Consider the following 21,756-nt stretch of genomic DNA (forward strand, 5'->3'; position numbering starts at 1 on the left):
TCTTTGAACAAATCATAAAGTATCTGAGTGAGAAATAAAGAAAAAATCAGCTATAGCTCTTACCTTTGACAGAAGCAGTTTCACACAAGAAACATGACCTTCATATACAGCAGACAGTAGAGGGGTGATATGATGTTTATCTGGAGCCTACAAAAATAATAAATTAATAGGATAAACAAGCTTATTCATTTAAAGTACACAATTCCGAAGTTATTAAATGTCCTCAGAGATCATCTAGTTTAACACTCTCCTGAGCAGGAAGCCCATGTATAATATCCTTTAAAAATTGACAGCGACCAGTCGGTCATCTACTCTTTTAAGAGCTCCAGATAGAGGTCACTATCATCTTGGCAGGAAACCCATTTCAATGTTAGCTCATCATTACAGATACATTATGTTGAAAGCTTCTTATTTTTATTCTTTGAAATGGGATTTAGTACCTCCTCTTCCAAATAGCAATCCTTCAAATCTCTGAACATACTTAATTATCTCTTTCCCAAGTCTTCTCTTCTCCCAAATAACTATCTTCAGTTTCTTTGAACTGATTCTGATATTACATGGTTTCCCATTCTCTATGCTGACCAATCTCTTCCATTATTCCTAAAGTGTGGTGCCCAGAACTGAACAAAAGACTCCATATAGCTAACCAGGGCATAGAATAGTGGGACTAAAATCTCCCTTGTTTCAGACTTTATAGTTCTCTAAATTCAGTCTAAGATAAAATGAGATGTTTTTGGTTGTCACATCACACTGAAAAAGAAATGATTTAAAATTTAGTCTTAAAATTCAATTTGAAGTGTCATTATAGATATAGAGCGACTCAGCCTTCATTTTGTTAAGTAATATTTACTTGCTCCCTACAAACAATTTTAACTCTCCAAGCTCTAGTATATCTAGCCCTGCAAACTTCAAAATAAGTAGCTAAATTTTAAAAAAGTGAGCTCGAGACACACAAATATGTGCAATTTAAAGTAACTCTCATGTGCTATTAACTTAATTTAAATCACTAAACATGTAACAGGAAAGCCAATTCTCTTTACAATACTGAACCTCAAAATCAAGCCAATTTATCCTGCTTATGCTAAAGGTCTCAATCATTTCTTTCTAAATTATAAGAAACTGGCACACTTAACTTTAAATAATTTTCAAAATGAAAAAAGTTATTTTCTCACAAATAGCTTTTTAAAAATATATAATAACAAATTACCCAAATTATACACCAGAATTGGTCTAAACTAAGTCACTTTTTAAAAAATACATACATTAATATCAGCTCCTTTCAGTAGCAGAAATTCCAGAATTTCAAGCTGCCCACAGTCTGCTGCATAATGAAGAGGTTTCCTACCACCTTCTAGTGTCCGATTAACATCTTCACCCTTAAAAGAAAAGAAAAATTAGGATAAAAAGGTGCTGGTTGGAGAAGGGAATGAAGTTCACCCCCCTGCTGCCCCCCACAAACTATGAGGATTTTATTCAATGACTATATTTTCTAAAATGGACAGACCAATGACTTGAATGGAAATGTGGTATAGTACCTGGTATTCTTAAGTAATGAAAGTCATAACCATTAGAGGTGAAAACTAAATGACATAATGTGTGGAAATGTGTGGGAAAAAATTCAAACTCTTTAATTATTAATAACTATAAAACAATGTATATAGATGAACTACCCAAACATTTCTAAAATTTTTTTATTTTGAAAGTCAAGTACAATTAGACCTGATAAATACCTAGATTGGGACACTGCTTGGTAACTGGTATTGTATATTATAGACTAGAATCTTTACAGAAGTAGGACACATTCCTCATGATGGTGTGGAAGTAAATCTGGTTCTCAAAGGTTATGCAAGTAGAATATAAGTTCTGGAAGGTTCAACCCTACTGGAAAGGCACTGAGTACAGGTCTAGAATTAGCTAGATTGGTTCATAAAAAGTAGGCACAATCTAAGCATGGAGAGGATCATTACCAATCAATTGGACACTAGATGAAAATTCTTTGGCAATAGAAACCCATAAAACAAAGAATGGCTCTGACACCTGTAAGTCATCCTTCAACTTCTACACTGATGAAGACAGAGTGGTACAAAAGGATGCAGAGCGTGCTAAAAATACATAATTTTTAAGACGATCTATAAAGTCATTTAGTTGTCAGTATGCAAAATATAAGAACTTAGCCCAATCAATATCTGTGAACAATTCTATAACAAACTATTTTCCTCTTTCAATGATAGTGACACAATCACATTTGAACTTTAATATCAGTCTCCAATGTACTACACAAAGAAAGAGAAATAGCACTACAGGAAATAAAGCTGAGAAGATCAAATGGATTAGACCATGAACATATAGAAAAGACTCATCCTGAAGGTGACAATCTTATTTTATTTTTTTGCTTTTTGGGGGGCAACTGAGGTCAAGTGACTTGCCCAAGGTCACACAGCTAGTAAGTTTTAAGTGTCTGAGGATAGATTTGAACTCAGGTCCTCCTGACTCCAGGGCCAGTACTCTATTCACTGTGCCACCTAGCCTCCCCAAAGGTGACAAATTTAAAAGCATCAAGGAATCAATCTTCAAGATTTCTGAAAGGGAAGATACCAAATCAAGTTAAAAAAAAAAGGGTGAGACAAAAGTCAATATTACTTTGATGGATCTCTGATACCACTGATATTAGTACTTCCTCCAATGATACAGATTAGAACCTAACCTTGCTGGCTCATTCTACATGACTCTAGTTAATTTACTCACATAAATCTTCCAAGCAAAGTCCCTCAATCTGTCAGGGAACCTTCCTCTAGTTTCCTTAACATTGTGTGGATACTTATGGAGTACACCAGCTTACCAATAGCCATTCTTCATTTTCATTACATGAATGCCCGTCTCTCTCTGCCCCCCATCACATATCTCTGTGGTGACATCCTTTACTTTGTTTCTTCCACCCAAGTTAGATTTGTAATAATGTACTTTACTCCTGTTCACCATGTACCTCTCCATTGTCCTTTATGTAACCTAAATGACCCTCATCTTCAGTTATTAAGAAAAGCATTCCTGGAAGTGCACTGTTGTTAAAAGGGCCTTTGTTTTAGGAAAGAAGGTTAGGTCATTAAAATCATTGCACAACTTTCCAAAGACAACTTAGCCTGCTGTCTTCCTCCTGAGCATGTGCTCACCTCACTATTTGCAATAAATATTCAAGATAGATGTCTAATCAACTATGTCAGTATGGAGAACAGGAATTCTTCATTCACTTCATTTTCCTTATATATACAAGTAAACTCTTAAGTAATAATAATTGATCTAATTTAGGAAGTTCTAAGGTATTCTAAGCCTAGTTGCAATCAGGACAATATTATCTGCAAAAAGAAGCTTCTCCTCTACAGAAAATCTCTTTTCTATTTCACCTCTGTACTAGACATCTTCCATGACAGAAGCATACATCTCCTTGATTTATACCTTACTTGTCATTATTAATCACAAGTTTGAACAAAGTTCCATGTTGTGTCTCTCAAGGAATGCTGTATAAGTTTGACATGTGTATGAAAGATTTGTTAGAGGATGATTCCGTATAGTGAAGTAATAAGAGTAAGATCTTATACTCTATACCTTTCAGTTAACTGTGTGACTTTAAAGCTACAGTCTACTGTCATTTATTAAAGCCCAAAGTTTCCTTTCTCAAACATTTAATAAGAATGCCTTTGATGCATGTGTAGATTATTCTAAGGATTTTCTTTTTTTTTTTGCAGAGATAGGAAAGTAGACTTATGGATCAGTAGCTATTGATATTCTCTCAGCAGACTTTTTCTGGCAATAATAACATTTGATCCTATTCCCAAGCCTTTGTATCTCCCTTCTTTCACAATACTAAGGAACTGTGCTTCTTCCAACATGAACTGTCATTCCTTATATACCTGGTTTATTCGACCTGTTCTTTCTTTTCATCTTTGTTTTTCAGTACTATTCCACTTTCTTATATAATAATCTGGGGCTGTGATAGCTTCAATGTAACTTAACTGATGGTGAAAGTTATAAAATTCTCTATAGACTTCCATTTCTCACTTGCTCACCATTCACTATCCAGTTTCAGTTATAAAAATGCCCTTGAGATGTCTCTTCTTAATCAGACCTCTCAGCAACTTTTTTCCCCCTCCACTGTTTTTCACTGTTTTATGAAGATACTGCTTATAATCTTCCACTATCCTCCTCCACAAGATTTTACAAATGAATTTATATTTTAAATCAGTACTGCCAATGGCTATCATCTCACTCTTCTTTGGAAAGGAAATCAACTATTCACTAATTAAAAAAAGTTTTTAGGTTCTTTTGGCTTCCAAGTTTTGGAAATTTATTTATATTGGTGAAACTGGTGATAGTTTAAAGAACAATAACTGTTCTTTTATCCATTTCCCATTTTAAAGGGTCAGTAACTCATTTAAACAGGTCAGGTTGGAGTTATTTAAACTAAATGGCTTGTGATTTAATTTAATGAACTAACCAATATGCTCCTAACTCTAGGTTCTAAAAATTCATAATGGGAGTGATCTACATGTGTATCAAGGGCATAATTTATGGAAATACGAAACCAGTCAAGCTTTCACAGTCTTCTATACCTTTGTTATTGTTGTTTAGTTGTGTCTGACTCTTTGTGACTCTATGGACCATAGCACACCAATGTGGTCCATAGTTTTATTGGAGTGGTTTGACATTTCCTTCTCCTGGGGATGAATAGAGGTTAAGTAACTTACCTAGGGGTCATACAGCTAGTAAGTGTCTGAGGCCAGATATGAACCCAGGTCTTCTTGAGTCCAGGCCCAGCCCTCTCTCCGTTGAGCCACCCAGCTGCCTCTACACCTTTACAGTCACATAATTAACTGAAAAGTGGAAAAATGGTACCAAAATTCTACTGTGCTTTTTGCTGACTACAAAAAAGTACCATTAAAAGAAAAAGCAAAATGTAACATTAAAAACTCTACTAAAGGGGCAGCTAGGTGGCACAATGAATAGAGCACTGGCCTTGAAGTCAGGAGGACCCAAGTTCAAATTTGGCCTCAGACACTTAACACTTGCTAGCTGTGTGACCTTGGGCAAGTTGCTTAACCCCAACTGCCCTCCAAAAAAGCAAAAAACAAAAACAAAAACCTCTACTAAAATAAGTTGTCTCTCATGAGTATGTTAAGCCTCAAAAGAAATGTTACTACTGAGCAGTTACACATTAAACATCCTCACAATCATGGATAATATATAGCACAGATAGATATCGACAAGATCCTCTGTGGAGGATTTACAGGTACATGGCTCCTATCTTCACTGTTGGAAAGAGTACACACACACACACACTAATTACTCACAGATCTATTGTGATATATTAAAGGAAAGCAATAAATTCTCTAACATTCCACTTCTGAGGTTCTGTTATTCAGAAATGACGTCATATCAGGTAATACAAGACATTTGTAAAGTCTGGTATGGAGGATTCTACACACTTCATACAACCTGAATCTTCAAATCAATTCATCATTTATTAAGGATTTATGTTGTACAAGATGCTGTGCTAGGAGCTAAGGGTACAAAAATGAAAATGAAACTGACCTTGCTCACAAGAACATTCTATTAAAGAACCAACATATAAATAGCTAAGTAAATACAAAGTCAATTCAAACCTAGGTGGTGTGCAGTGTATAGAGCACTGGGCCTGGAATCAGGAAGACTCATCTTCCTGAGTTTAAATTTGTCCTCAGTCACTTACTTAGCTGTGTGACCCTGGGCAAAACATTCAACCTCATATGTAAAATGAACTGGAGAAAGAAATGGCAAAGAAACCACTGCAGTGTCTTTGTCAAGAAAACCCCATATGAGATCCCGAAGAGTCTGACACTAATGTAAACAAGTGATCAATACAACAAAAATACAAAGTCATTTTATTTTATTTTTTAAAGCAATTGGGGTTAAGTAACTTGTTCAAGGTTACACAGCCAGGTGTTTCTGGGGGGGTGCTAAGTATCTGAGTCCGGATTCGATCCCAGGTCTCCTGACTCTGGGGCCAGTGCTCTTACTCACTGTGCCACCTGGCCGCCCCTACAAAGTCATTTTAACAAGACTAATAAATGGTGTGGGAAGGGCAGGGGGTGAGGAAAGAATGGAAGGGAAAGTTAAGGCAAGATCTTGGGTAGGAAGGATGAACCTGGGCTGTGCTTTGAAGGAAGCTAGGGATTGTGAGTTGGAGGTGAAGAATGAGTGCATTTCCAGACATAAATTAAAACTTGTATAAAGATGTGGAGGCAGGAAATTAATTATTCTGTACAAAAGAGCTTAGCAGTCTAGTTTTTAAATTTCTGAAAGAAATTACTAACACTTTAATGAAAGCATCTATATATTTAAAGCATACTTCATGTCCTCTCAATATCTACTACAATGAGAATAAATTTTAAGTTCTCTAACGAGATAGAACACTTTTAGCTTTTTCCTGTAGTGTTTACGGCAAGAAGCTTTTATCTGTTTCTCAAATATCCTCAAATTGGGCAACATATGTGAAGATTTCACAAAATTTAAAGCACTATTATCAGTTACTGATTATTCAATAATTAATATTCTGTGATATAACTACTGATTAAATATTTTAAGCATCTACTGTGTGATAGATGTTGATGAAGTTATAAAGGTTAATAACAGGAATTTTGAACCAAGAAGTGGCAAGTCTAGATCTATACATTAGACTAAAGTGATATGAATAATGTATTCACAGGGAAGAGCAGAGGTGGGATGCTATCTAATGAGGACACTGCATTATTCTTGACAGTAAAGTTTAAAAAAGATAGTGGTGCAATTAATAAGATTAAAAGTGGTATAATTAATGATGATAACTGATAGAAGTGAGGGAGACAGTGATGCTTCTTTCAGAAACAGTGTCAAACAGAGAAGCAGATTCAGAGTAAAGACACTAAATTTGGCTTGAGGGATATTAAGTTAAAGGTATCACTGCTATTTCTACCTGGACATGGCCTCTGTAGAGTTGGAGATATGACTACGTTAGGATAAGGGATATGGATTTTTGAGGCATTTACATTTGCACCCTTATGGAGTTTGTCAAGGGAGAAAATATAAAGAAAAGAGAGGTAAGGGTCAAGGATAGATCCTTGGGTAACACTTACATTACAGGGGCTAGGAAGAAAACAAGAGAAGAGGAAGATCAAAAGAGGGTAGTCTGAAAGCATGATAAACAGAAGGAATACTTTGGAAGTGTTTTTGGCAGTGTCACTACAGATTGGTTAAAGAGGATAGAAAAAAGTTCACTATTTGGTGATAAGGAGGAAAATGGTGAGAGAAGTCAGATTTCAAGGGGTTGATGAAAAAGCTGGCATATAAGGGATATGTAAGGAAATGGAATATATGTCTTATCTAGAGTAGACATAATTATACTTTGTATTCCCTACAGAATTTAAACAAGGTGTTAGGGATACAGCTGGTGCTTAATATATTTGTTGACTCTATAACTTTATCCTTTTAAGTATAATGATTATTTTCTTTCCCAGATGAAGACAGTTCAGAACAATTTAGGATGTTTAAAGTTTCAAAGGAATTTTTTTGGGGTGAAGATTCTGGTTAAGTATTAAGTTGATGAGTGTTAACCTTCAATTATCTGATATTTCAACTTAATCACTATCTCCAGTCTGCAAATTTTGTATGAGGTTCAGAGGCAGTGCTGTCCATTCTCAGCATCTTCTAGCAACAGAGAGCTATACCTTGAATCATAAGGAACAGAAAGAATTTTAAGTATTGGGACAGAATCATAGATTTCCCTGCCATCTAGTTCAATTGATACATGAAGTAGACCCTCATTATAACACACCCTAAAAGTAATAATTCACCCTCTACTTGAAGTCCTTCAATAGAAGGAGAGAGAACCCAGTGGGGCATTCCATTCCAGCTTTGGAAAGCCTTAAGTGTTAAGGTTTTCCTGATACATAGCTTCTTTGCAACTACTGCTCTTTTCTTCTATGTCAAGTACTGTGCTTGACACTGAGGATACAAAGACAAAAACAATAAGAGTCTCTTGCCTTCAATGAGGTAACATTACATTCTATTTGCAGATAAACAATATGTATGTAAACAGTGATATAAAAACACATACCAAGTAATATGGAGCAAAAACAGAAGAAGGGAATAAGGAAAAGCGTTTTGTAAGAAGCTGAAGTTAGAGGAAGGGGTACATTCCAGGCGTGAGGACATCCAAGCCAAGGCTTAGAGACAGAGAACAGCAAGTGGGGGCAGTTTGTTTGAAACACAGTGCTATGTGAAGTCCTATTTCCAATAAGACTGGAAAGGTGGGCAGAAGTCAGAGTGTGAAGAATGCCAAAAGAGTTTCCATTTTATCCTGGAGGCAATAGAGAACACCTGGAGATTCTTGAACAAGGGAGTGACATGCTGTCATTTGTGTTTTGAGAATATGACTTTGACAGTTGTGTAGAGTGGTGGAGTCAAGTTCAAATAGAAATAGATCCCTGTAGGCCACAGGAGTCTTCATTGTGTCCAACTCCAGGGTCATACAAGTCATACTGAGGAGAAGCTGAATATTTATTCTACTTACTCTTACTCTGATTATATGAGAAGGATCAAAAGATCTACAAATAGTAGAGTGGGCTGGACCTTTCTGTGAGTTCTGTTCACCTTACATCTGTTTATACTGGTTTTCCACTTCAAACCTCATTTATTAAATGTGATCATCTCTGGATCCCAATTTTCAAGAACGAGAGTATTGGCACACATTTTGAATTCAGACAAATGCTGAGAGTAGACTAGAATACACTCAGTTACTTAGCCAGAATCATATATTTTACAAACAGCATCCATACAAGTGAACACACATGTACAGTGGAAAGCAGCATATTTCATGAATTTCCAGGTAATCAGACAGAATATACTCAGAGCTATGCAGCAAGCTGCTAGATTTCAGTTTTAAAATTAAGGCATATTCGGGTGGCTAGGTGGTGCAGTGAGTAGAGTGCCAGCCCTGGAGTCAGAAGGACCTGAGTTTGGATCCAGCCTCAGACACTTAACACACACCCAAAAAAACTAGCTGTGTGACCTTGGGCAAGTTACTTAATCCCAATTGCCCTCCAAAAAGCTAAAAAAAAAAAAAAAAAAAAAAAAAGATAGAAAATTAAGGCATATTCAAATATCTCTGGGGGTCAAATGCCAACTTTTCCACTTACTACCAGTATGAGTTTCAGCAATTCACAATGGGTGATCCTTAAAATTCCTGACCAACTCTAAATATGTGATCCTGAGATAAAATAATTCAACAGAGAGGTAATCTGCATTCTTCTTTTCATTTCTCCAATGATGGTTAGACTAATCTCTTTAAAAATAATTTTATTGACTACTTTTTATATGACCTATGTTTCCCCATTGTATCTCTCCCCTTACCATTTCCCAGGGCCATCCTTTATAATTCAGTATGAAGAAAGGAAGCAAAAGAAGTCCTACAAACTAAACAATTTATCAAAAAAAGTCTATTAGTATATGTAATATCTTGTACGCATAGTCTCTCACTTCTGCAAAGGAGGGATAAGTTTTCTCTTATCTTTTTTGGAGTCAACCTTGGTCTTACCTGACCTAGAGTTAAATAATCAACTGCAACTAAGTAAGAACTACTCCAGCTACTTTAGCAAAATCTAACTAAAGTTAAATCTCAAAAGTGTCTTCCAAAAAAGTTTTGTTTATTCTGCTTAGCTCATTATAAATGCAAATTGATTTTGAATGGATTTTCCATATTTGCACAAATGAACAAGTTTCTGAATTTTGTTTATTATTTTAATGCAATATATACTGTGTATATTCAGAAACAAATTTAAATTGCAATAGGGATTACTTGTAGTCAACGTGAAAACTCTTTATAACTGTCATAATTTGAAAGATTACAGTAAAAAGATACTTTTCTTTTCATCAGCCTTCATTATCAATTTTAACTTAGGCAACTAATCTTGTTTCATTAAAGTTCATGGAGGATAATTACCATGGCAATGGTTCAACAAATTTCATAGCTAATAAAAATTAACCAGACTTCTGTAAACTGTAACTTCCTCTGCTTTAGCTTAAAATAAACTTTACCAATCTGTCTTTTGGGCAAAATATAGCAAAGAAATACATTTTCTCTCTTTCACTTTCTGCTTATCTGCATAGATGTATGTATGTTTGTGGCAATGAGTCATTTGGAAGAGTGGAAAGTAGTTTGTCCTACAATAACACATAACATAAAATTAAAAGAGATAATCAGGGAAACTACATTATGCTAAAAGATATACTATAGATAATGAATATCAAAAATTTTTACAGCAACTTTCTCTGATGACCTCATTTTTGCTGAGTATAGAAATAAATCAAATTCCTGAAAATAAGTGCCATTTGCCAATTGGTAAATGGTCAAAGGATATGAATAGGCAATTTTCAAGAGAAATCTAAGCTATTTTTAGTCATATGAAAAGCTGTTCTAAATCACTATTGATTAGAAAAAGGCAAATTAAAACAACTGAGGTACCAACTCACACCTATAAGAAATGACAAGTGCTGGAGAGGATGAAGGAAAATTAGGTATATTAAAGAGTTGCTGATGGAATAGTGAATTAGTTCAACCATTCTGAGGAACAATCTGGAACTATGCCCAAAGGACTATAAAAATTGTGCATACCCTTTGACCCAGCAATACCACTACAAGGTCTGTATTCCAAAGAGATCAAAGAAAAAGGAAAAGGCTCTACAAAAATACTTATAGTAGCTCTTTTTGTGGTAGCAAAGAATTAGAAATTGAGGAGCTGCTCATTAATAGCAAATTCGGTTTGATATAATTTGCTATAATTGGATGTTTTCTAGTATCTAAGAAAGTTAATAAAAATGTGTTTTGATGATTTGTTTGGTACTGATGATTATTTTATCTATGCCACCAGCTGCGTACCCCCTCCACTATCTGGGAAAATGACTTATATTCATTTTATATGTAGGTGATTTTATGTATACATGTTGTTTCTAATAAAACATAAGCTATTTGAGGGCAAGAAGAGTTTCCTCTTTGTTTTTGTATCCTCAGTCCTTGTTGACTGAATTAAAGTCTAACTACCACGTTCTTGAATCTCCAACTATCTTTTTAGATGTCACAAACTCAATGTTCGGTAGACATCTTAAACTAAACATGCCCAAAATATAACTCTATCCTTCCCCTTGAACCCTCCTTCCTCGAACCTCCCTTTTTACTGTAGGTGGCAACATCCTTCTCCTATAAGCTTGCAATCTAGGAGTTATTGACTCCACACTATTTCATAAAAACACTCCCCCATCCAATTTGCTGCAGAGGTTTGTCAATTTCATCTCTGCACCATCTCAGCATCCAATCCCTTTTCTCCTGACACTGTCACCACTCTAATGTAGGACGTGATCATCTCTTGGACTAGCAGAATAATCTGCTAGTGAGTCTTCATGTCTCAAGTCTCTTTCCACTCCAATCCATCCTCCATTTAGTCAATAAAGTGATTTTCTTAAAATGAAGGTCTGAACATGCAACCTGTATTTAAATAACTCCAGTGGCTCCCTATTGCCTCCAGAATTAAACATAAGATGTTCTTTGGTATTCAAAGCCCTTCTTAACTTAGCCCAAAATCGAGGTGTAGCTCTTGACTCCTTACTCTCTCTCAACCTTCCATAGCCAATCTTTTGCAAGGTCTGTTGATTTAACCTCTATAACACCCTAAGGCGGACCCTAAATCAACTCGTGTCTGGACTACTGCAGGTTGTTGTTCAAGATCTTTCCAATATATTCAAATGACTTAGAATAAAATTTCAAGAGGCAAGAAATCATAATACTTTTATTATCTGTACAATCCTGGGGGAAAATGTGTTTATTAAATGGTAGCTATAGTGGTTTTATTTAAAAGACTTTCATCATAAAATATACATGGAAACATCATTCAACTAATATCACTTAAAACAAAATTCCCAATACTTGGGTTTAAATTTTAAACTGTTTTCCCAGTTTTAGTCTCTAATACAGTTCATCATCATTTCGGTTCTTTCAGGTATGCCTGACTCTTGTGACCCCCGCTGAGTTTTTTTTTGGCAGATATTGGAGTGGTTTCCCATTTCCTTCTCCAGCTAATTTTACAGATGAGGAAACTAAGGCAAACATGGTTTAAGTGACTTGCCCAGGGTCATACAGTTAGTAAGTGTCTGAGGCCATGCTTGAACTAAGGAAGATGAGCCTTCCTGACTTCAGGCCTGATACTCTAAGGCCAGGTTTTCTCAATATTGGGTTTTTTTTTTTTGAGGGGGGGAGAGCAGGGCAATTGGGGTTAAGTGACTTGCCCAAGGTCACATGGCTAGTAAGTGTTAAGTGTCTGAGGCCACATTTGAACTCAGGTCCTCCTGACTCCAGGACTGGTGCCACCATTCTGCCCCCATTGGTTTTCACTTAACTCTGAAATAACCATCACTAGGAGGTTATTCGGACTGTAATTTGGCTCATTAACTATTCACTTTAGATTAATTATTTCAAAGCTTAATGCTGAGGCAGCTAGGTGATGCAGTGAATAGAGCACCGGCCCAGGAGTCAGGTGGACCTGAGTTGAAAATCTGGCCTCAGACACGTGACACGTGTGACCTTGGGCAAATCATTTAACCCCAACTTCCCTGCCTTCTCCCTTCAAAAAAAAAAAAAGGCTTAATACCGCCTTAAAATATCCCCTCAAAGTAAAGGATCTTGAGGATAAAACAAACAAAAAAGGAATTATCTTTTATAACATACCTTCTTGTAATACTTATTTCATAGGTTCGCCAAACCCTTTATACATTCTTCAGTTTAACTTTTACAAAGATTTGCTTAAAATTTACAATATTAAATATAGAACAAATTAATTCAACTACAATATTTCATATAATAGTAACTAAAAATTCATTGACATTAATAGTTTGTTTTTTTTTTGCCTCAAGTACAATCATTTAATTTTTTTTATGTTTGTGTAGCCTGAATTATGAAGAGGGGAAAGGACTGAATTGGTCCTCACAATGGGGGCATCAGTCTGTTGGAAAAGACAATTTATAAAACCTTAAGAAATTTACACACTATTATAGCTTAGTATACAATGAGTTGCCAACGATGTTAGGTGAACAGAAATGCTAGACTTATGAGTAAGGAAAACCTACTTATTAATTCTGATATTTGCTAGCTAAGTCACTTGGTCTTTTTCGGTCTCACAAAACTCTAAATTATAGACAAGGGGTGACCTTTATAGGTGAAAGGAATTCTCAGAGCTTGCATTTACAAATTTCCCTGAAAGACTTAAAATCTCAGTAGATGATTATCTTTTAATTCTGCTTTTATGCCTCTGGTGAACTACTGAAAAGATTCTGTCTTAGAATGTAGTTCCATAGATTCTATACTAAAACACTTTTAACAAATATATGCCTTTAGAGTTCTTGCACAGTCACATCATAAACAATCAATTTTGCTTCTAATTGCTATCAATAATAACTCTCTCAATCTGGAAAGAAGCCATCAAAATCAAGAACTGAACTGTGATTTATCAAAAAAGTTCCTCTTATCAGATTAAATCTATATCTTTAAAATAATTAGCATACATAACGTCTGGGATCAGTAAAGTTGCCAAAATCTGAACTCACTTTTGGAATGTTTATTTCTCTCTAAGGATTTCATTTTTCAATTAATATATCTTTTCTCAAACTGATGAAAACCAAAACAAAGAAAGACGCCAGATAACCTATACTCTGGAGTCACTGGACATATATATATAGCCTGTGTTGTTGTACGGACCCATATGCATAAGCTGGATCCTCAGTCTCAAGATATCAACTGTGATCGTTTCCTCCTCCCAAGATTGCACACTGTACCACTTGCTCATGCCTACATCTTTGTATTCTGTTTCTGCCCGTGATTTTCAGCGTGATTTGGCTCCCTGGACAGTGGATTTTTGGGCTGTCTGTTTAGATTCTAAAACTTGCCAGTGTCTTCATTTTGCATGACACTCAGGACTATGACTTCAATTCTATGCTCATAACTCAAAGTAACAAATGGATCTTTGTATTGATGAGGTCAGTCATTAAATGCTTATTAGGTATCTATTATAAGGTAAGCAGTGCATTAAGCACTTGGGACACAAAGAAAGGCAAAAACGTTTAAATTAGTTGTGTTAAATTTGTAAATATTTAACCTTTTAAAAGTATCAGCACCATATACTGGAAAAACACTGGACTGAATGGGAAAGAGAACTAGGTTGTTATATGTAGTGGTTCTGAAATTAGCTCTGTTATCATAGGCAAGTCAATTAACCTCTCTGAGACTCAATTTCTTCATATATAAGACAATGATAATAATACACCACCTATTTTTCAGGGAAGAAAACACTTCTTGAGCCTCACAGCATGACGCAAATGACTTCTGTCCATGTCTTTCTGTAAGTTTACCATAGGGGATCCACTCAACAGTCTGAAGGCCTTCCTTGTTTTCCTCTGATGTTATGAGGATACCAGTGAAGCACTGTTTCACATCTGTGTGAAATCATGTAATCCCCTGCTCTCACCACATGACCTGGACATCTTCTCTTCTCAGCTACTATTTTCTATTCCTACCAAACTAAGCCAATTAAACTGATTTTTACTCATATTTGATCTGTTTGTTTTTCTCATGGCGTAGAGTTCTGTGAAGTTCTCTAATCTCAGTATTCACAATAGGTAGTGAAAAAGCATAGTATTACCATAACATTAAGCTTAATGTGTATGTTAAACATTCAAAAACAATATAAAGCATTTGAAACTTTAAAAAATTCTAATCTGATAACAACATTATATTCTAATAAAATAACAATTTTAACCATCAGTATTAATTTCTTCAGTTTTTCTTCCGGCAGAAAAACCCTAAGGAATTTTTCTTTTTAAATCTTCAAGAAACAGTATCTTCAATATACTGCCACTGATCTCTACTGCAAAAAAGTACACATTGTACTGTCACAAGAGACTAGTGTCCCCAAAATCTACTTAACAAACTTGGACTAAATTAGCTGATGTGTCACCATTCAGTAGCACAGCATGTAAATTAATACCGGCCAACTAACTGATAGTAGCAAAAAACTAATATTTAATTTAACAAACTTTTTATATAGGAGTTTATGCTTCTCCAAAATTTCAGTTACACACTGTACTACATTTATGCTTAATCACATCTTAAAAATTCTTTAGAGTATAACCTTGCAACAAAGAACTTTGCTTTTTGTAACACTTATCAACAGCAGTCCCCCAGTAATATCAGCTGATCCAACAATGCTACCAACTGGTCTGAATGCAAAATCTGCTATCGTGAGCAAAAAGAAAAACAATTAAAGAGATAATATAAGTGTGATGTTGAAAATGTAGCAAAAAAGAAAAAATAAGGCAATATCTGAAAATTATGGTATTCAACCACCACTTATGTTATATATTTCCACAAGTATGGATAAATAAGGGCAGAAACATTCACAATTATTGAACACGATCACCATTTACTTCATGTATACTTTAAGTATTCTACATCTAAAATATTAGTGAGAAATCAGAAAAGTTCCTGTAATTACTATTAATCAGAAAAGTTCCTATAATTACTATTAACCATCAAGTACTAAATAGAATTCCAGAATTTGAGAGCTGGAAGGGACTTTAGTAGTCATCTAGTCCAACTCACACACGAAAGGAATCTCACTATAACATAACCAAAAACGGTCGTCCATACTGATAGAAGACTTCCAAACAGAGAGATGCCATCCACTTTTCAGGTCAGGTCAATCTACTTTTAGCAGCTTTAATCATTAAAAGTTTTTGGCTTTAAAAACAAATATATTTTAGTTTAAAACCTAACCTAAATTTGCCTCTTTACAACTTCTACATATCGCTCCTTGTTTGGCCTTCTGGGATCAAAAAGAATAAGTCTAATCCCTCCTCCACATGACAACCCTTCAAATACTTGAAGAAGATAACTATCATGTCCTCCCTTGAGTCTTCTCTTATTCAAAGTAAATATTCTCAGAATTAAACTTCGCTTAGTTCACAGATTATATTACAGATCATTAAGTTAAACTTTGTTAAAGAAAGGCTACTATGAAGATAAGACAGCTCAAATGACTAGAAATAAAGTGTTTCTTACTATTAGTTAAAATCCATACTAGATTGATAGTAAAAATGTCTATCTACAAATACATCATTGAATTGATTCACTCCACTGTGACCTAGGAGAAAGAAAGGACAGGGACAAGGAAGGGGAGAAAGGAAGAGAAGGAGAGAGGGAAGAAGAGGGGAGGGGGAACAAAAAAACCCCAGCATCCTCAGCTACCTGCGGATCCATGACAACCTCGACCATCAGCTCAACAAAAGGTTTTACACTTGTTATCGTGCTTAGAAGAAAATTTGGCTAAAAATGAAATGGCATAGGGCCACCAAAAAATTATATTTTATCTGAGACAACAGTTACAGAATAGCAACTGCCAGGGGTATCTGTACTGTATTTATTTGGAGAAAGGAATTACTAATACACCCCTTTTCAAATTAATTTGCTTTTATGAAGGATAAGCTATAGGTGTGAAAACACTCTCATATTAACAAAATGACCAGTCTTGATTTACTATCCTTTTCCCCACAAAAATACACAATTTATCATTAACATTTAATTTACTGTAATTAACTCATATATGCTTTCAAAATTAATGTGCCATAGCAATTCTAAGCGTCAAAATATTTTCAAAACTAAAAGATTAAAAAATATAAAATTTACTAAATTTTTAATCAGTAAAAAGTCTTAAGCTCCTCCCCCCCTTACCAAATATAGTCATTAAATACTTTTCAGTGGGGATTTCCCTTAATGTTTTATTAGCACAAAATATTTTCATCTCATCCAACCACGTGTAACCTTTGCATAAGGCAATCTGTCAAAATCTAGATAAATCTAGATTTCTTCCTTAATTGTTTAAGCTACCGAACTTATTTGATCCACCAATGAAACTACTAGTCTTGTTAATAACAAATTTTGTTTTTGGTATTTAGTAATGCCTAGAAGAGAAATTTTAAGTTAGTTTGTGATCCATATTCCTTGACATTACTCATAAAAAGGAATTGATAGCAGTGAATTATTTTCCCTCAAATGAACAAACATGTAGTAATATGAAAAACACAAAATGGATAACCTATTTATCCTAATGAATGCCTTTAAAAAATATGGTACTAACTTTCAATTTAGGGTAAAAAAAATTGATCAACTACAAAAGTAGTTCCACTTCTACCTCAAAGTTTATCTTTTACTGGAATTTCTTCCTAAAAGTTATATGATGTTCATGAAAATATGAAAAATCATCATCCTGTAAGAGTACAAATAATTCTGTGTATTTTTGTAAACTGTCTCCAGATATAATTTAATAGCTGCACAGACCCAACATTATAAAGACAGGTGACATTCAAACATAAATGTTTGATTAATTAGGTGTTTTTAACCTGGGGTGTATGAACTTATGTTTTTTTAATAACTATTTCAATATAACTGGTTTCCTTTGTAATGTTATATATTTTATACATTTAAAACATTATTCTGAAAAGGGGTCCACAGACTTTACTAGATTGCCAAAGGGTCCATGATACAAAAATATATCCATAAATCTATCCTTCAAAGACAGCTCTGTAAAGCTTTCCTTGATTATACTAGCCAGGTATATGTCCTCTCTCTGAACTTTTATGGAACTTCATTGTTAGTTTTGTGATACACACCAAGTATATAATACTGGTATGTAGTACTATTTGTGTACATGCCATTTCCCTACGAACTACTAGAAGGTAATTATCAAAGGTTGGAAAGAAAAGTTGGAGATATTAGAGAAAACAACTTTTCTGAAGGAAAAAGTAGAGCTAGCATAGTAATTACTACAGGAAAACTTTAGCTATCTGTAGCCTCTGGGATATAGGTCATTTTGGATAGCCAATTTCCCCAAATAACTACTTACCTTCTTTAAATAATAAATTAATGGGAAAAAAGGGGGAGTCTACTAGGAGTGAAATTCTAGACAGAAATGTTTCTAAAATGTAGTAATACTTCTAAGTCTTAAATACAGTATGCCAAATATAACTTAACATGCTTTAAAAAAAAAATGATGCTAGAGAGCAGCAAGATGGCATAGGTAGGGCTAGATGGATACAGCACTGGCCCTGGAGTCAAGAGGACCTGTGTTCAAATATGACCTCAGACACTTACTAACTGTGACCTGGGCAAGTCACTTAACCTTGACTGCCTCCAAATAGAAAAATTAAAAAATGGTGAGTCAAATTAAACATTTAACAAATGCCTATGTGCAAGGTTCTGGTGGTTTAATTAGAGTACTGTTCAGTGATGTTTTCTGGGTCTATGAGAGTGTGTAGTTCTGTTTGTGCCTATGTTAAATAGTTGGAGAATTCTGTTCTTTTGAGTTCTGTCTTTGTAATTTTGCTATCTCTTATGTTAGGTTATCACTTCTTATTGTTGTTAGTACTTTGAACTATAGGCAGGTCTCCTTCTAGTTTTTACTTTTCTGTCTGTTTAGAAAGCAGATAGTCAAACTTCAATTAAGTATGGAGTAGGAATAAATAATTTCTGACTTAGGATCTGAAGGATTTTCCTATGAGTAAAACGAATGAACTGTAATGCAAAAATACTTTGTGCTACTTTGGCCACACAGGGGTTGTATTCTGGATAGGTTAATTTGCTGGATAGCTGAATTCCAGATAAGTGAGTCACTGCTAGACTTCTGTGAATGAAATGAATAAGCAGTTTAAGTCCCCCATGAAAAAGTATTCAAAGGCCTCATTCTCGCTCATGGAATTGTTCAAAAGGCTAAAGCAAACAAAGAGGCTGTTTTCAGATATAATACTTATTACAATATGTCTTGTGACAGTCAAAGAACTATTAAGGCTCATTAATTCTATCACAATTAGATTGTCCAGTGTATTTAAACATTATTTCACTGCTGAGAACAGGTTTCAAACAGAGGAAGTATTTTTCCTAAGCAATACTTGTATCCAAAATATCTCATCACTACGGTGCCCAAAATAATTTTTAATGAATTAAAAAAAAGCATGATATTATGTGTTACCTAGATGCTGAAAGAAATTAATGGACTTATATTTTTGTTGGCATGGCTACTGGCAGGGCAGGCTAGATTGTCTTTGTGGTATTTTTAAGCTTGAGAAATAACGAGGAGAAAATGACCAAGAAACTACTTCTTTCCAGACTTTAAACCCTCAATACAGGTTATGCTATCAATATGAATAGAAGGGAGATGGTTCAGATAATAGAACTTACCTATTATATGCCAATTTCTAACTTCGTGTTTATCAGCGATAAGTTGGATATTACATAAAAAGCTAACCTATTTACAAATAATCCAGAATTAGCTGTACAAACAGAGCTAACGGAGAAATTTCAACAAAAGTATTACTGTGAATCCTGGTTAACTAAAGTTTAGAGAAGAATGTCAATAAAGTCCAGTCATTAGCTTGTTATATAATTAGCAGTTCAAACTAACTAGGTCTTGTTAGTAATACTGTAGTTAGCTAGTAGGCCCATTTAAGCTAGATGGATGTGTAAATGTTTTAATTAGAACAGTTTAATCTGTGAAATTGTTTAAAGCCTAGTAGGAGTAGGGTGGATAAGATAAGGGAGAAGGAATTGGTTCTATCATCCTATGTATTTCTTTTGGTGAGATAGAGTAAGGAAAGATATTTCACAAAAAGCCAGATGGTAGACGGTGACCCAATTCTGGGAGAATTGAGTGGACAGATCTTACCCCTTATCAGGTAAAAGAGAAAGGGATGAAAAGTGGCTCTGAGGAGAGAAAGTTTAGAAACACTGATGACCACTCCTCTTCCCTTGAGTACTCTCTTCTTCTGACTTGGTTTTCCTACCTGTTTGACACTTCCTTCAATGAATCATCATCCATATTCTACTCCTTATGTAGGAGTATAACCTAAGGCTTTGCCATGAGTACTTTTCTCTTGCTACACTCTCTAGGTTTAAGTGTAGCAAGAAAAAAGTGCTCTCTACAGCTGAATCCCAGATCTAGATATTCAGTCCAAGTCCTACTTTACCAACTGCTTACTGGATATCTTTCCAAATGGACGTCCCCTTAGGCTTCTTAAATTCAGTATGTTCAAAACAAAACTCATTAGCCTTCTCCCCAAACCTTCCCCTCTTTTTTTTTTTTTTTTGCCATTTTGGAGGGCAATTGGGATTAAGTGACCAAAGTCACACGGCTAGTAAGTGTGTGAGGCTGGATTTGAACTCAGGTCCTCCTGACTGCAGGGCCGGTGCTCTACTCACTGAACCACCTAGCCACCCCCCTTCCCCTCTTTCTAATTTTCCTATTTCTTTGAAAGACACCAGCAACCTTCTGGTCATCCAGGTTTATAATCTCAAAAGTCATCCTTGACCAGACCCTTTGCGATTCTTTATCCTCCATATTCAACCAGTCGCCAAATTTTTATTATATCTCCACAACATTTATACACACACACACACACACACACACACACACACACACACACACACAGTTACCACCATAGCTGGACATGACCAAACAACAATGTAGTCACCTCCATAGTCCAGGCCCTATCAAATCACAATAGGTCTCTCTGCAGTCTCCTCTCTCAAATTTATTGTCTACACAGTTGCTAAAGTTACTAGATTCTCCTGAAACATAGGACTGAGGTCTTTCCCTTGCTCAGGATGTCTAGTGGCAAACAACTACATTTAGATAAAAGACAAATTCCTGTTTGATATTTAAAACCCTTCACAATCTGGCGCCAGGCTTATTGTATAATACTCTCCCCTTCATGTCCTCTATGTTCCTGCTAAACTGCTCTATACATATCATTCCATATCTTGGCACTGTTTGCGTATGCCTTTGCACACAGGCTGTCTCTTTTTAGAACCCACGGTTTCCTTCAAGGCTCAGCTCATGGGGTTTCCATATACAAAAGTCCCATCCCAATTTTCTTGGTTACTAGTGCTCTTGAAATTACTTTGTATATATTTTATATTAATTTATTTTGTTTACATTGTTTTCCCCCCAAATAGAATGTAGACTTTCAGGGCAGAGACAACTATTCTGTTTCTGTCTTTGCATTTTCACAGTCTACGCTGTGCCTTACTAAATGAATGGATGGTAAAGGTATAAGCAGCCCCAGTATGAAGTTCAGCAGGTAATGCTTACTGTTAAGTCATTTCCTTCCTAAGATCTCAGTATCTGTCCTGTTTAAGATCATATGATCTAGGAACAGAACAATCCTGTCATTCTGTACCTGCTGGAATACCTGTGTAGTGTTCTATGAGAGAAATAAGGAAGTCTTGCTTTGGAGGTCCCCTGTTTTTGATTACAGATCTTCAGAGAGACCTCAAACTTCAAGTTCCTCACCTAAAGGAAGTAAACTGGAGTTAAAGAATGCAGAATAAGGACTGGAAATAAATACTCTCTTCCCAAATCTGTAGGTAAATTGGCCAGAGTAGGGTGCGGTGGGGGAATGATTTTTTCCCACCCCCAAGTATTTCTCCTATATTGTTTTAGAGATTCATTTCTGTTAAACAAGTGTTCTCTCCTAGGAGGAATTAAGGGAGAGGCTAACAATTATTCACACTGTGGGGGTGGGTGGAAAAGGGGCCATTTTAATTTCTTTCCCCAGTGTTGTGCTCCAGGCCTGCAAATCTATATGTCCTAATCACACCTT

The 21,756-nt window shown here is 35.3% G+C and overlaps 1 protein-coding gene across 1 annotated transcript in view; it reads right to left on the minus strand.

Annotated features, from left to right (window-relative positions):
* Positions 1–21,756, minus strand: part of MTPN (myotrophin) — a 64,325-nt gene that overhangs the window by 35,160 nt on the left and 7,409 nt on the right. The window contains exons 2-3 of the mRNA XM_069087297.1: positions 1,263–1,376; positions 64–147 (exon numbers count right to left, since the gene is read on the minus strand). Coding sequence (XP_068943398.1) covers positions 64–147; positions 1,263–1,376 — 198 coding nt within the window. The remainder of the gene's footprint in view (positions 1–63; positions 148–1,262; positions 1,377–21,756) is intronic.

The sequence above is a fragment of the Petaurus breviceps genome, unplaced genomic scaffold (assembly GCF_028583685.1).
Source record: "Petaurus breviceps papuanus isolate PSGF00001 unplaced genomic scaffold, PetGlider_PUasm1.0 181, whole genome shotgun sequence".
Classification (NCBI taxonomy): Eukaryota; Metazoa; Chordata; class Mammalia; order Diprotodontia; family Petauridae; genus Petaurus; species Petaurus breviceps.